At 49.2% G+C, this 16,161-nt stretch overlaps 2 protein-coding genes across 4 annotated transcripts in view; one reads left to right on the forward strand and one right to left on the reverse strand.

The window, feature by feature from the left end:
- RUNX1 (RUNX family transcription factor 1) overlaps positions 1 to 16,161 on the reverse strand; it is a 154,532-nt gene that overhangs the window by 74,398 nt on the left and 63,973 nt on the right. For all 3 annotated transcript variants that reach the window (XM_085077794.1, XM_085077958.1, XM_085077876.1), the window contains exon 3: positions 2,119 to 2,372. In XM_085077794.1, the coding sequence (XP_084933920.1) occupies positions 2,119 to 2,372 (254 nt within the window). The remainder of the gene's footprint in view (positions 1 to 2,118; positions 2,373 to 16,161) is intronic.
- On the forward strand, positions 2,293 to 5,032 carry LOC146444040 (uncharacterized). The gene is made up of 3 exons (XM_085064566.1): positions 2,293 to 2,401; positions 2,808 to 4,846; positions 4,956 to 5,032. The coding sequence occupies exons 2-3, from the start codon at positions 3,190 to 3,192 to the stop codon at positions 5,030 to 5,032; spliced, it is 1,734 nt and encodes a 577-aa protein (XP_084920692.1). The 5' UTR covers positions 2,293 to 2,401; positions 2,808 to 3,189.

Here is a 16,161-nt window from a genome sequence, read left to right on the forward strand (position 1 = left end):
GGGAAAACTCTCTGTCTCTCTCTTTTTATTCATGCAATGATTGCTAATAAATAGTTGGTAAAACTCAGTGCTTTTTGTCAGATGTGAATAAAACATTGGCAGCAGAGGAAATTGTCTGAACTGATTTTTAATTTTTTTTCTCCTGGGCCAAATGACCCGAAAAATCCCGATTTTTAAAAACGCCTCTGCAAAGACTTAATACTGAGTAGGAAACCATTGAGGTTGGTTCAGAGGTGGCGAATAATTTCAGGATTCATTTCTCAGCAGTCCAGGGAGAGAGAATTTGGGCGATGAGGATGAGGAACACTGAGCGCCCTGACAAGCAGGTGCCTCCCAGCTCACCCTTCCAGGGTCTCCTAATTAAACCTTTCCCTACATTTAGGGTCGATTTGATTAATATTTTTTTTTTTCTGCTGGGTATTTCCAGGTTGAATTATTATCCAAACTCCTGGAGAAGCTGCGCCGGGAGCGGGGAGGGATAGAGGAGGAAAAGCAACTTGGGGCATCTCTGAACCCCCCGGATTTATTTCCAGGGAAAATTCCCACCCCAGCAGGGCATTCCCAGCTGCCAGGGAGGAGAGCGATGGGGCAGGAGAGGGAAGGACATCTCTGCCGGGAGGTGAGCGGGGCTGGAATCCCCCAGGAAAAACCAGGATTTCTCTTATCTCCCTTCCCGGCGGGGCGGAGCGCCTTTCACCGCCGGACTTCTGCCTTCCAGCAGGGAAACTCGCCGAGTAATTAGCAGCGTGGTGCGTGGGGAACAGTGTAATAATTAATCTAAATGTGGGAATTTAGGAAGTGGCCCCGCCGATCAGGTCCTCCCCTTGCGCGGCTCTTATCTGCTTTCAAACAAGAGCAGACATAATAAAACTTTTCCCCAAAGCCGCCTCGTCAGCAGGATTGCCCTAAGCTGAGATGATTCCCTTCTCATTCGTTCCTCCTCTCCCCCAAGAAAAACTCGGAAAGGCTCGACTCTGGTGGCCTTCAACACAAAAAAAAAAATTGTGTTGAGACAGCCGGGGTTCAGCAGGGAAATTCAGCGAAAGAAACTCCGGACCTGACAAATCCCGACCCTAAATCAGAGCCCGAGGAGCTGCGTGCCTGTGCGGCTCCCGGCTCGGAGTTAAAAATCTCAATAATTACCTTTTCCTCGCCTCGCTCGGGAGCCAATCTACAGCAGCAGCAGCGAGGAAGAGCAGAGTTCAGGGAGTTCGCGACAGTCCCGAGTCAAAAAAAGAGCGTGAGCAAGGGGAGGATAATTTTACTCCGAGGGGAGGATAATTTTACTCCGAGGGGAGGATAATGTTCCTGGCAGCCGGGTAACGGGAAGGGAGGAAAGCACCAGAAGCATCCCCCGGCAGGGTCCCGGTGACAGCAGGGAGTTGGGATGTCCTCTCCCATTCCCTCCTCCACATCTTTTCCCGGATTTTACTTGGATTTAGCGAGGGGCTCTGCAAACGGGACAACTCCGAGCGCTCTGCCCGCCTTAGGCCGCGACTTTAGCTGTTATTCAAAGCGGCCCGGAAAAGAGGAAATGTGTTTTTTCGGATGGTCGCGGGGTTGTTCTGTGGTGTTTTCTCCCCCGAAGGATCCCTGGCTGGGGGAACCAGGCACGTCCCCAGCGGGGCCGGGCTGCGGGGGGATGTCCCCCGTGGGTGCCACGGGGACAGAGGGACCTGGCATGGGGACAGAGGGACCTGCCACTGCCCCGGGCGACTTTGGGGGATGCCGGGGCTGCCTCAGTTCCGAGCCGCCCGCATCCATCTGCTCCCCAGCGCTGCCAAACTCCGCGGGGCTGGTTGGTTTAAATTAATTTATTTTTTTCCCCCCTTGAGCAGAGCTGCCTCTCACTCGCAGAGTTATGAATGGGGAGAGGCAGAGGCTGCAGGGAGCTTTCCCAGCCCACCGCATTCCCCGGCTGCTAACAGCTCCCTCCTGTCCGGAGCGAGGCAGGGAGGATGGAAAGGATGGGAGCAAGGATGGAAAGGATGGAAGGAAGGATGGAAAGGATGGAAGGAGGGAAGCGCAGAGGGAGCCAGGCGCGGCTCCGAGCTCCATCCTCGGGACACACACCTTCCCCCGCTCTCCCCCATCCCCAGCCGCCCTGCTCAGACCTACCTTGAAGGCGATGGGCAGCGTCTTGTTGCAGCGCCAGTGGGTGGGCAGCACGGAGCAGAGGAAGTTGGGGCTGTCGGTGCGCACCAGCTCCCCGGGGTGATCCGCCAGGACCTCCACCATGCTGCGGTCGGCGCTGCGCAGCTTCCCCGGCAAAGCCCCGCTGTGCTCGGCGCCGGGCAGCGGCAGCGGCTCGCTCATCTTCCCCGGGCTCAGCGTGGTGGAGGGCGGCGTGAAGCGGCGGCTGGTGCTGGTATCTACGGGGATACGCATCACAACAAGCCTGGTGAGCCACAGACCTCCACAGAGTTCCTACAAACCGGCCGAGCGAGCGCAACTCTTCCCCGAGCCGCTCTCTGGGGACCAACATAAACGGGAGCGGGCTGAGCACCCGCGGGAAAGTTGTCCCTCCGCCAGTCCCCCCGAGTTAATTTTTTTTTGCTGATAGCGAGCACGCCGAGATTTAACTCTTGGCTTCCTGGCGAGGCGGAACAGATCCCGTTAATCCGGTAAGAGCGAGGGTCGTCCGGGCGCGGCGTTACCGCGCATCGAGTCCGCCGCCGGGACGCGCAAAGTCAGCGGGGATAACAGCTCATCCCAAACTGCCGGGGGAAAAAAATGAAATAAAATAAAAGGGAGGCGAGCAAGGACGAGACGCGGTCAGAAACACGCGCAAAGCCCGCGCTTCTCAGTTTCTTCCAGGTGATTTCTCTCTGGTCCCAAGAGAAACCCAAAATGCACCGGACCGGTCGTCTTCCGGAGGCAAAAATCGCTCTTTGCGAGAAATTCGGGGTTGTTCTTCGGAGGGAGGCGGATCGAGAGCTCGGCTTGCTGATCAAAGGTCAGCTGGCTACAAACTGCGGAGGGAAATTCACGTCCACTCACTCACGCACACACACATCTACCGGACCTCATCAAATATTTACAATAGAATCTGTAGAGAATTTAAACACAACAGGAATCCATTAATGTTCTCCGCCAGATTTCTTCGTCTTTTTTTTTTTTTTTTCCTTAAGCAGCCTTGAAAATGAGCTTCAGTAGTTTGGTTGGCGTTGCTCTAAGAGCGCTCGTGTCATGACCTTTCAATCATTCTTGCGCAAAAAAAGAAAAGCAAAAAAAAAAAAAAAAAGGGAAAAAGAAAAGAAAAGCTCAGTGCATGGCATTCAAGCTTCAAATCTCTCTGTCTTTGGACTTGTCTTTGGCGTAACGCCTTTCATCAGTTGGAAGAAAGGTCACAGCCGATCGCAAGCGCCGAGGCTGAGAGGTCCGACAGCTGAAAACTCGGGGTTGGGGATGTTGGTTAAATTGTGGGTTCTCGCTGTGGTTTTGTGTGTGCAACAGCGCTCTCTCTCTCCCACTCACGTCCTCCTCAGCAGTCAAACCAACAGTCTGCAACAACTTCGGCGCTCATTGCCAATTCTCTCTCTTTTTTTTTTTTTTTTCCAGTATCTCAGACAGTCTTCCTCTAATTCGGCCACAGGAACCGGCTGCTTAACAATATTTGAACCGCAGCAGGTGGAAGGCTGCTTTGGCAAACATGGCTTTTTTCCCTCCTCTCGTCCTGCGGGATGGAGCCCGACGCGCACACGGAAAAACCAAAACCACCGGCGACGGATTAAAAAAAAAAAAAAATTAAAAAATAAAAAGAAAAAAAAAAAGCCACTCAGCAAAATCGCTACTTTTGAACGGGTGAAAGCTTTCCTTCCGCAAAACGAGGAGGCGGCGGGAGGGGCTGCAGGAACCGCTGAGCCCACAACGACGAGAGCAGACGGAACCGGGCGAGATCAACCCCCCGAAGTTGCCAGCCGGGCTCAGAGAGGAGCTGCGGCAGCCTCCGCTCGGCCCCGGCGCGTTGGCACGGCGGGGAGCAGCCGCGCTTGCACGTGGGAGAGGCGGAATTCCTGCCGGGATGCCGCGCTGGGAGCGCTCCCGGCCCGCCGCCGCCGCCGGGCTGCCTGGAGGTGGCCGGGAGCGAGTCGGGGCGGCGGAGGCGTGCGGAGGAATGTCATTCCCCCGGTGCTTTGCATACGGGGAGGGCACCGGCCAATCACGGCCCTACCGGGGCGCGGCCGCGGGCCGGGGGCTCCCGGGATCGGCGCGGGCAGAGCGCCGGCTCGGCGGGGCACCGCAGCCGCGCCTCGTCCCGCGGGGCACCGCCCGGGCACCGGCACCATCCATCCCCATCCATCCCCCGGCCCTGCGCCCCCCGGCCGGGCCCTGCTCTCCGCTGCGGCTCCTGCTCGCCCGTGGCTCCCCGCCCGCCCGCCCCCGGCAGCGCCGGGTGCCCGCAGGGTGCCCGCAAGGTGCCCGCAGAGCCGCAGACCGCCCCGGTCCGTGCCCGCCGCCGGCCCCGCTCCTCCCCGGGTGCCTCCCGCCGCTGCCCGGCGTTTCTTTGCCCCGGGGCGTTTAGGGGACACCTGCAGCGCTCCCGACACAGGCACCGCCGGCTCGGAGTCCCCGCAGCCCCCCTGGACAAGGTGCGGCTCCGAGGGGAGCCAGCGCCGCTCCGTTTGCTGGGGCTGGGGCGGGCGCGGCGCTCCCAGCCAGGGACATCCCTGTCCGCCCTGCTCCTCTGCACAGCCCAGCCACGGCACGGCACCGCCGGGGACAGGGACGGGGACGGGGACGGGGACAGGGACGGGGACGGGCCGGCGGCAGAGCCACACGGGCATCAGCGGCTCGCCAGCCGCCGCTCGCTGTGAGCCCGCGGAGCCGGCAGCGAGGATGCTGGGTGGAGGCGTGGTTGTCCTTTCGGGCTGGGTCGGGCTGGGGTTTTTGGGTTTTGCGGCTTTATTTTTTTCTTTCTTTCTTTTTTTTTTTTTTTTTTTTGTCTTTTTAAGCTGGTCGCGGATTCCGCGAGCATAACCCAGCCCGGCAGCAGCGCGGCGATCCCGACCCATCCCCGCCGCCGCCGTGACCCAGCCCGGGAACGCGGCCATCCCCAGCCGTCCCCGCCGCGCTCCCGGCGCTGCTCTGCGCTTCCCTCCGCCAACTCTCCCCCTCCTCGCCCGCCGCATCCCCGCCCCTCCCCGCGGCCACCCGCGGGACGCCTCCCCCTCCGCCGCCCCCGCCAGCTCAGCAGCAGCAGCCGCAGCGGCGGCGGGGCGGGCTTTGAAGGGCAGCGGCAGCCGCTGCGGTGGGTGGATGGGTGGATCGGAGGGCTGGTGGCCTTGGGGACACCCCGGTGTCGCTGCCGTCGGGGGGAGCAGCGCTCGGGGCGGCGGGGGCGCGCTGCCTGCAGTTCCCGGCGCGGCCGCTGGAGGGCGCGCGCCGCCCGCCGGCAGAGCGGCACCGTGGGGGGGAAGGGGAGACCCTCGGGATTGGGGATGGATTTGGGATTTGGGGTGGATTTGGGATTTGGGAGCTGCGCCCACCAAGGTCCCTGCTGTCCCCACAGCGGCTGAGCCCCCCGCAGCCCCGGGACAGTCCCCCGGGCACTGCCAGCCCCGCGGGACGGGGGATGCTCGCTTTGCCGGACGCCGCGCGGTCGGGATGCTCCATGCGCGGATGGAGCAATAGCGATTTACTGCTCGGTGCCGCAGCGTTTAACGCAAACAAACCGAAAAAAAAAGGGAAATAAATTGGCGGGGAGAACTCTGCGCCTGCTGCGGGAGCGGGACGAGCTGGGTGGCCTCGATTCCCGGCACGAGAAGCTTTTCCCGCATCCCTCCGGTGCGCCGCGGCAGCGTTTTTCCCTGAGTTGGCTCGCTGGTTTAAGCAGCCGAATTTGGTGCTAAAACTATTCCAAGTTCCTAATTTTTTCTAAGTTTTAAAAATTAATTTAGTTTTTTTTTTTTAATCCCGTGTTTTCCACTTCCTTGCGCGAAATGATCCTGAGTTTAAATTACTTTTCTGTTTTAAGCAAAGAAAAAAAAATTAGAAATATCCAGGCAAATGGCTGTTACAACCCACCAGCTTCAAAACCATCTGGGGTGCATTAGTGGCTGATAACTTTTTACGGGCATGGCAGAGATAAGAAGAGTTATTTTACTGATGTGCATCCATCTGTTAAAATGTGAAAATAGAGTATTTAATAGTTTTTTGTTGGTTTTTTTTTTTTAGTCAAGAGGTGGGGAGGATTTTCTATTTAAACGAAGAATGTGTTTCGCTCGGTTTCAGCTCGGTTTCCCTCCCTGCTTTGCATCTCGCCTGAATTCGAGCTCCTTGTTGTAAACACAAAATAAACTCGCGTGGAGAAACCCAGAAATCGCCACCATTTAGCAGAGGCGCAGCAAACCCGCCGTGTTTGCATTTTTCCAGAAATTCCCGGCGTTATCAGCGCCGAAACGAAGGACTTCAATATGGGTTAAGGGCGACAATTTTCCCTTTTCGCTGCCCAGGAGCTTTTGCGAGGGAAGCTGAGGAGTTAAATGAGAGAGCAGCCAGGGAAAACACCGCGCTGAGGGTATTTTGGTGCAGATCGAGCTGTTTATTTTACAGCCCCATTAGCGCTGCCCGCACCTGGCTGGCTTTGGGTTTGTTTGGGTTTTTTTTTTTTTTTAAGTTTACTGTTGGTTTTTCTTCTTTTTTTTTTTTTTCCTCTGGAGTTTTTTAGCCAATTCTGTGTTCATCGTCTCCCTTACAATTTTATTTTTGGCGTGACGAGGAGAGCAACTCTCACAGGTATTTACTGTCCTCTCGTGCAGGTGCTCTGGAAAAATGGGAATTCAGCAGGGAACGATGCACAGCTGATGCTCCTTTCCCCATAACGAGGTTTTTAGCATCCCTAAATTTAAGGCGTGTGCTCGCAAAGTGTTTTGGAACCTTTTGGGAATCACCACGGGCGTTCCAACTTCCCCAGTTCGCCTGCATTTGGATTTTTACATGAATTTATCCCAGCTGGAAACAAACACGGGGGAATCTCTGTCGCTCGGGATTCCTCCACCTCAAAGCCCCGAGTTTTTTCCATATCACAGCCAAGGAAAGCTTTGGAAGTGCGGGAGAGAGGCAGCAGCAGCTTAGGGATGAATTTAAAGAGCCTAAATCACGAAAAGCCTAAACGATGCAGGAAAATATTCCCTGGCTGAGAAGCCGTGGGTCAGCTCTTCCCTCTTGCACCTGAATTCCTTTAATTTATGCCCAAAAAATCCCTGATCCTACATATTTCATTCATTCATTAAGCTGCAGGTTCATTGCTAGCAGAAGCAAAACACACTTAAAACACCTCTATAAATATATTTTTATCATGCTGCTGAATTATCCCTGCGAATATTTATTGCATTGGAGTCACTGTCATGGGTGATTCTACTGCCTGAGCTGAAAAAAAATTCCCATAAATCTCTTTAAAATTATTTGGGGGTTAATAATGACACATTGCCCAGAGAAAAACAGAAAGAAAAAGAGAATTTCCTCCTTATTTCCCGCAGTGATGTCTCACAGACAGTGGGAAATCATCCAAAATGCCACCAGGAATGAGGTGTGAGCTGTGCAAAGGTGGATGGAGAATTCCCTGATTTTCAGGCATTTGGAAGAACCTAAATCCCTCTGGGAATCTTGACTTTGATCCCTGCTAAGAGCTGCAGTTCCCCATGGGAGCAGGGAAAGTGTTAGAGCTCATTCCATGCAAAGCTGGGGATGATGAGGAGAGGGAAATAAACCTTCATTCCAAACTTTAATTCCAACAAGTGATTATTTGGGACCCTGGAAAACTTCCCAAGGACTTCCAGCTCCTTTAGGATCCTCAAGTGATAATGATGCTTAAAAATCCATCTCCTTCAGGACCCTAAAAATCTCGTCCTTCCTGGGTAAAAGCTGAGAGTTTTTTCCTTTCCAAACAGGATAATCCATGCTCTTGGCACTCCAAATATTTTAGGAGGTGGATGTGGCTTCTGGTTGAGGAGGTGGGGAATGATTTTCCTAAATATTCAGCAGGTTCTCAGGGAAATAAGGGGGATGGACATGGAGCTGCACATGAAGGGAATTTCCTCTTCCCATTTCAGCCTCCCCATCCCTCAGAAACTGCACCCCAAAGAGCTGCACCCCTTGATTTAAACTTTCAACTAGTGGTAGTGATGGGAAGGAGTGGGGAACAGGCAGGGAAGGTCAAAAAAATTCCTGCCAGAAAATCACCAAGGAGTTTTCTCCTTGGATTTACACAGCTGGGGAGAAATTGCCAGGAGAAAGTGGAATAAATTTCTGCTGCAAAAATCCCTTTTTGGGGTTTGTAGTTTGTCTTTGTAGATATCAGACATGTGAAGGCATCACTCTGCAGTTGTGGTGAATTTTGCCTTCTTCAAGTGGAATTTGGGTTCTTAGAGAATAATGGAATGATTTGGGTTGAAAGGGACATTAAATCCCATCCAGTGCCACCCCAGCCATGGCAGGGACACCTTCCACTGTCCCAGGCTGCTCCAAGCCCCAATGTCCAACCTGGCCTTGGACACTGCCAGGGATCCAGGGGCAGCCACAGCTTCTCTGGGAATTCCATCCCAGGGCCTCCCCACCCTGCCAGGGAACAATTCCTAATTCCCAAGATCCCATCTCTCCCTGCCCTCTGGCACTTTGCAGCCATTCCCTGTGTCCTGTCCCTGCAGCCCTTGGCAATTGTCTCTCTCCATGTTTCCTGCAGCTCCTTCAGGCACCAAAAGGCCACAATGAGGTCACCCCAAAGCTTCTCCTCTCCAGGCTGAACAATCCCAGCTCTGCCAGCCTTTCCTCCCAGCAGAGCTGCTCCATCCCTCTGCTCATCCTGCTGCCTCCTCTGCACTCTCTCCAGCAGCTCCAGCTCCTTGCTGTGCTGAGCCCCAAGGCTGGAGGCAGAATTCCAGCTGGGAAAAGCTCCCTGGAGGTTCAGAAGCAGAGAGATCACACCCAGAGCTGAAGGATCACCTAATCTTATTTCCCCAACACTCAAATCCCAGGAAAGCAAAGGGTTTAGCCCTGGCCAGGGTGCTCTGACTGGAGATCAGGGAATGAGAAGGTGATTCCCGAGAAAAGCAACTCCAGAGATTAAAGATCTGCAAGGAAACACCTCTAAGGGAAACACCTCTAACAGCTTTCATCACCTGAAAGGAATGAAATACACCCCGAAATAATTTGGGGTGAAAGATAAGCCAAGAGGCCACCATGGCTGAGGTTTCCAAGGATTTGAGAGGCAGCAAGGAGGAGGAAGGGTGGGAATTGGTTTTTTTTCAGCTCAGAATGAGAAGATCAGAGGTCAGAGATGCCGAGTGAAGGAAAATTAATTCAGTTTGAGGAGCAGGGGCAACGCTGATCCTGAGATCAAACCCAGAGGGGAAAATTCACCTGCAAATTCAACAGAACTTGGAATTTTCAAGGCAGAGCTTGACAAGAACCTCGGAGTGGGAAGCTGAAGGAAGAGTAGAAGCAAAGCCAAATAATGCTGGGTACAGCCTAAAAATCCAGATTTTGAGGATTTTCTAGAGGAAAACAAACTCATGGAAACATTCAGAGCTGTTCTGAATGTCAGAGCATTCTGTCTCCTCGCAGCCCAAAATTACAAAGATATGTGTGGAAGACTCAGCACAGAAAATCAGACATTAAATAAGATTTTACTGCAGCCAATCCCTAGAGGAGAAGCCAATAATGGGAAAATCTCAGGAGTGTGGGGTGGAGAAGGAATGGGAATTGTTGAAAAGCTGCCACCTGCTCTCTGGACTTGCTGGTTTGGAGACCTAAAAATTCCCATTTTGTACTATTATAATAGCACAAAAATAATAAATATAAATATAAATATAAATATAAATATAAATATAAATATAAATACAAATATAAATATATATATAATGTATATATTCTGTTCATTCCATGCCTAAATTAATGCAGAAAATTTCATCCACATCTTGGTTTTTCTGTGCATTTTATGGGCTCAGGTTCATATCATAACCCCAGCATTAACTGTAGTATTTTGGGGTTTTGATCTGCTCTGTAGGATCACTATGGATGCCTTGGGCCAGCAAATTTGGGGGAAAAATAAAATAAGAAGATAAAAGAAAGACTTTAGAGGTGAGTGACCAAGAAATTCAGGCCACTGTCAGTAAAAACCACTCAATTATAGGTGATTTTTATGCATAAACCTTAATTTTTCAACAACAAAAAAACCCAGATATCAAAACTTTGAGCAGCCTAAATCACCACTAACTTCGCCCCAAACTTCCAACAGGGAAATTTTCAAACAGGAAGGTTTTTAAATCCCCAAATTCTGTTTTCCCTCTGCATATTCACTCATTGCTCAGGTCTTTTCCAGCCTAAACAGTTCTGGGATTCTGTGACTCAGCATTCCAGCCCAGCTCTGAGCACTGGATGTTTGCAGATCTCATTTAGAATTGATTTTCCCACTAAATTCTTATTATCGAGGGGAGAGAAGAATGAAAACCTCACACAGAGATAAAACCAGTTCTAATCCATCTCTCCTTGTCCCATAAGCTGAGCCTAAAATTGGAAATGTGTCTTCATTTGTGAAGTTCAGAAGAAAATAGGAGAAAAAGTCTCAGTGGAAAATGCTCCTGATTCCTTGGAAACAAGTGGCTTTCTAGCTGGAATTCTTATTATTCATCAGGATTAAAAATATACAAATATTTTTCTCCATAGGGCTGTCATTAAGGTCTTTATCTAAGGAATGTGATGACATTTAGGATGGAGCTTGGAGCAGCCTGGGACAGTGGGAGGTGTCCCTGCCATGGCAGGGGGTGGAATGGGATGATTTTTAAGGTCCTTTCCAACCCAACCCATTCTGGGATTTTCTGGATTAATCCCAATCCCACAGCAGTGCCATTTGGTGATGTTGGCATTCCCAGGCTCAAAGCCGCTCAGCACAGCCCTGGGTGGTTGTTCAGTGGAGAAAAAACCAATTTAGGGATTCACCTGTGTGGCAACACAGATCCTTTCCCATGGGAACTTTTCTCTTCCTCTTCTATCTTTTATAAATAAAGATAAAGCTTTTGTGTTATTGAAATACATATTTTGGATACAGGTGGTTCATGCCTGGACCAATCAGTCCCTGAGGGAAGGATGAAATTGGTCAATCTGAACGGCCCTCTGATGTCTATAGAAATTGTTAATAAATAATAAAATCAGACCTTTTCTAGCACTCGAGAGGTCTCGACTCTTCACTCCACCAGTGATCCAACAGCGACAGACCTGTGGCTGTGAGGATTCATTAACAGAGCTCAGTGTGGTTTAACTCCATCCCTGCTCCCACCTGGGGATGTTGGAATGGAAGTCACAAAATCCCAGGATTTAGGGTGGAAAAGATTTCCAAGGTCACTGAGTCCCAGCTGTGCCCAATGGCCACCTTGTCCCCAGCCCAGAGCACTGAGTGCCACAGCCAGGCCTTCCTGGCACACCTGCAGGGATGGGGACTGCAAACCTCCCTGGGCAGCTCCTGCCAAGGCCTGAGCACCCTTTCCATGCAGAAATTCCTGCTGCTGGCCAAGCTGAGCCTCCCCTGGCCAGCCTGAGGCTGTTCCCTCTCCTGCTGTCCCTGTTCCCTGGAGCACAGCCTGACCCCCCGGCTGTCCCCTCCTGGCAGCAGCTGTGCAGAGCCACAAGGTTCCCCTGAGCCTCCTTTGCTCCAGCCTCAGCTCTTTCCCAACTGTTTCATTAAATTTTGTACTTTTTTTCCCAGTTCTACTTCTTTCTGGTACTCCAATCCCGCTTCAAACCTATTTCACAACCTGGTTATTTCAGGATTTTTTCCCAATCTGATTATTTCAGGATTTTTCCACAATCTCGTTATTTCAGACTCCTAAGCTGATGAAGAGTCCATCAAGCAAAGCAGGACTTTCCAAGACATTCATATCAATGCCAAGCTCCTAAATGTTATGATTTCCCATGGCAATTTGAGGATCTGGAGGTACCAGGCCTGTCCTGAGGCCCAAGGATAACTCAGAACAGGCCTGGACCCTCAGAACTTTGGATTTTTAGGAACAATTTTGGATTTTTCGGAAAGAGAGCTCATTTTTTAGTCTCAGCATCACTCTGTGGCTTAGTGTCACTGTCACTGAGATGAAGAATTCCCTGCAAAGCTCAATCCATGCCCAGTGTGAAAAAAATCTACAGACACAGATTTTCCTTCATTGAGATTTCATTCATTCATGGACACAGCTGGGAAAAAATCTGTGGGACATGGGAATTTTGCAGCATTTGGGAGGGGGAATGGAGGAAAATTTGAGCTTAAATATCAGGGGGAAAAAAGAAAATATTTTCATTGGTGAGGGAAGAGGATTCCTGGGGAAATCATCACCTAGGATGTGATTTCCCCAGGGATCCTCTCCCCTCAACAATGGAAATATTTTCCAATATATTCCATTTTCCAATATGTTCCCCAGGGATCCTTCTGGGATCTCTCACCAGCAGAAACTGGACTTAAACCATGTGGGAACATCACAGCCTTGCCCTGAAATACACCCAAACCTCACAGAATATTCCAGAACTCTTTTGATTTCTGACACAGAACTCCCTGAACACCAACTCCAAACAATGCCCAGCCCTTGGCAGAGGAAATTTGCTGTGGAGAGAACAAAGCTGAGGAAGATCAGCCTCAGATCAGATCCATGTTGATACCCACAATGTGCTGGAGAGCAACTGGAAAATTCATTTTAGAGACACCAAGGCCTTTTAATCTGTTTTTTCCTCCAGCTGATTTACACAGTGACGAAATCTGGGACTCTAACAGCCTTGGTTTTGGTTTTTCTTGGCCAACACAAAGCATCCCTGCAGGATTTTTAGGTGGGAATTATCTGAATTATCACCACAAAATCAAATCTATGCAGGGCAATATTAAAGAAATATTTGGTTTATTCCCTGCACGAACCACCTCTCCTGACATCCTCTGAATATTCCATTTATCTCCTGTATCTGCAATGTCCTGGGGAGCAGCAAGTCCATCTGTAACATTCCTAACTGGACACTCCCAGCTGTCCTGGGCAGGGATTTTGACCCAAAACCCTTTCCAACCTCAGCCCTTCCATCATTCCAACCCCATCCTGTCAAATCCTTCTCATCCCATGCTCTCAAGCAGGAAATTCAGATATTCCTTTCTCAGATACTACAAAAAACCCCAAAGCCATGAAGAATCCCTGCACCTGACAGAGCTGAAAGCATCCCACAAACCCCAAGATTTATTTTGGATGTGTCCAAAGTTTGTGTCCAAGATTTATTTTGGATTTGTGTCATTTTGGATGGGCAGGTCAAAAAAGATTTCCTATTTTTCCTGCTTTGGAAAATCCTAATAAATCCTCTAGGTGTTTGGAGGGTGGAAGCAAAGCAGGGAAAAGCCAGGATTGTCCCAAAGGGAATGGCAGAGCCTTTTTCAGGCACAAATTTGCACCAAAATCATCCCAAGGGTTTTGCCACAGAAAATCTGGGAGAAATTCAGAGTTCAAGGGATTCAAAAATCAGAATAAAATCTCTCCCCTCATGCACAGGAGGTTACCCTGAACAGGAGGTGCAAATAAATTTGTTAAAACATGGTGGGGCAGAGGGGAAAAGTGAAGGAATCTTCCAACAGGAATGAAAAATAAGAAATATTCCTTCCTACATTCCTAACTTTCATTCTCTGGTGTTCATTGGCTCTTTAAAAATCAAACTCTTAAAAAAAAATCCCATTAAAACCTGGCTATAAAAGCCTTTTGCACGTAGATATCCATTGAATTCAGTAAATATTTAGCAGGAAAAGAGGCATTAAAGGAAGAGCCACAGCAAGGCAGAAATTAAATATATTTTGCAGAGTGACAGATATTTTTAAAAAAGGATTTGATGGCACATGGGTGGTGCTAGAGGTTCCAGTGATGCTGGAAAAAGCAGTTTTATTCCCTATAAATACACAGCAAAATAAACCATGGCACGGTCGATACAATTAGGTTAAAACTCCTATTATTTTATCCAAAATATCCCTCTGAGAAAGTTTTTTTTTTTTTTTTGATGCCCTGATGGAATTTTGATTGTTGTCTGTTGGGGATTAAAAACTCATCAAGCCCAGAAGATGAACCTTGAATTGGGATTGAAGAGGTGACCATAAACACCTGGGATTGGGAACAACCCTGAGACTCAAATCAAGCAACAAAATCCCTTTTTCCTTCCTGATGCCTTTGCTATTTCCAAGTTTCCAACCATCCCACATTCAGTTTCACCACATCACCTCCCAGTTCCCTCCAGCTTTGGGGGCAACTCCATCCCAAATATTTGCAAAAAAAAGTAATTTTAAAATATTTCCTTCAGAAGAAACTGCTTTGCTTCCAAAGGTTTGCAATATTTTTCTCAGAGCAATGAAACCTCCCCAAGTTTTTATTTCATTTTCATTTTCATTTCAAGCCTGCTGGAAGTTCCTTCACCAACAGGGAGAGATTTCCTGATTTGCAGGAGAAATTCTGCTTTTAAGAGGTGTTTTCCCCCCCAGTTCTCGCTATCAATTCCCACTCTGCACCAAAGCAAGCTTTGGGATAAAAGAAATAAAAAGCTTTACCAAATTCTCACTTTTAGAGCTTTTCCCCTCAATTCTCACTATCAATTCTCACTCTGCACCAAAGCAAGCTTTGGGAAAAAGGAAATAAAGAGCTTTATAGAATTCTGACTTTAAGAGTTTTTTCCCCTAATTCTCACTTATCAATTCTCACTCTGCACCAAAGCAAACTTTGGGATAAAGCAAATAAAAAGCTTTACCAAATTCTGACTTTTAGAGGTATTTCTCCCCCCAATTCTCACTATCAATTCTCATTCTGCACCAAAGCAAATTTTCAGAAAAAGGAAATAAAAAGCTTTATAGAATTCTGACTTTAAGAGGTGTTTTTCTCCCCAATTCTTGTAATCAATTCTCACTATCAATTCCCACTCTGCACCAAAGCAAACTTTGGGAAAAAGGAAATAAAAAGCTTTACCGAATTCTGACTTTAAGAGTTTTTCCCTCCAGTTCTTGCTATCAATTCCCACTCTACACCAAAGCAAGCTTTGGGAAAAACGAAATAAAAAGCTTTACAAAATTTTGACTTTTAGAATTTTTCCCCCCAATTCTCGCTATCAATTCTCACTCTGCACCAAAGCAAGCTTTGGGAAAAAGGAAATAAAAGCTTTACCAAACAAGCCCGGGGCTGCTCTGTTTTTCCTCATCAGGTACATGGTCCAGGAGAGAGGAGAAGCCAAGCTGAAGTGCCCAGGGTTCATCTCGGATTTTGGGGATGCCAACCCTGCCAGAGCCCAGCAGCAACTCAAGCTGGCAAGGGCAGAGCTCTTCCTTTTCACTGCCCTCCTCGCCTGCCCTAGAGATCAGCATTTACCAGGAGCAAATTGAAAAATGACATCCAGCCATACTTAGTCCAGGTTTTTTTTCTTTTTTTTTTTTTTCCCTCCACTAACCAAACTCACAGGAGATTTCCCATCTTCTCCCTCCCTCTCCGTCTCCCTCTCTCCTGTTTGGTTTTTTTTTTTGCCTCAGGCATTTATAGGCGAGTAATTCTCATTTGAGCTCCTCAGATGATTTTCCTCTGCCTGATTGGAGTGGAAGGAGGTGAAAATTTCAGTTCTTTCACTTCTTTCAGTTCAGAGTTGGGTTGGGATCGCTCCTGGTTTTTTTGGGAGGTAAATAATGACATGGAGAATCCTTTTGTTCAGCCTCCCTCTATTTATATTCACTGACACCCAACTGCTATCAAGAAAATACCTTGAATATTAATTTTTTCCCCCCCACCCTCATTCCACCTGTCCAAGGGAATAATTCCAGGAATGCTGAGTGAGGAAATAAATCCCTAAATATGAGTCAGTATTTGCAAAACCTGAAATTCTTTTGGAGGAGAAGTGATTCCACCTCTCAAATCCCTGGTGTTGGGAGGGAAATTGTCCTTCCTGGGTGCAAACAAAGCACTGTGGCACATTTCATGGAATTCAGCAGAAATTCAGAATTTCCTAGGAATTCATGGAGGAATAAGTTCAAGGAGGAAAGGAAGGATGGACAAACAGATCCCAAAGTGCCAAACCAGACTCTGAATTTTATCCCATTTCTTTTCCCCAATATCCAAAACACTGCAAGAGTGAGAAGCAGCTGGAAAACAACCAAAATCCAGCTTAAATCCAGATTTCCAGAGTATTTCCGGT

This window comes from Lichenostomus cassidix, chromosome 1 (assembly GCF_008360975.1).
Source record: "Lichenostomus cassidix isolate B80296 chromosome 1, HeHo_3.0, whole genome shotgun sequence".
Taxonomy (NCBI): domain Eukaryota; kingdom Metazoa; phylum Chordata; class Aves; order Passeriformes; family Meliphagidae; genus Lichenostomus; species Lichenostomus cassidix.

Coding starts and splice junctions, on each gene's coding strand:
- LOC146444040 (XM_085064566.1), top strand. CDS start 3,190: ATGACCTTTCAATCATTCTTGCGCAAAAAAAGAAAAGCAAAAAAAAAA. Junction 4,847..4,955: donor GCCGGCAGCGAGGATGCTGG/GTGGAGGCGTGG, acceptor TGTCTTTTTAAG/CTGGTCGCGGATTCCGCGAG.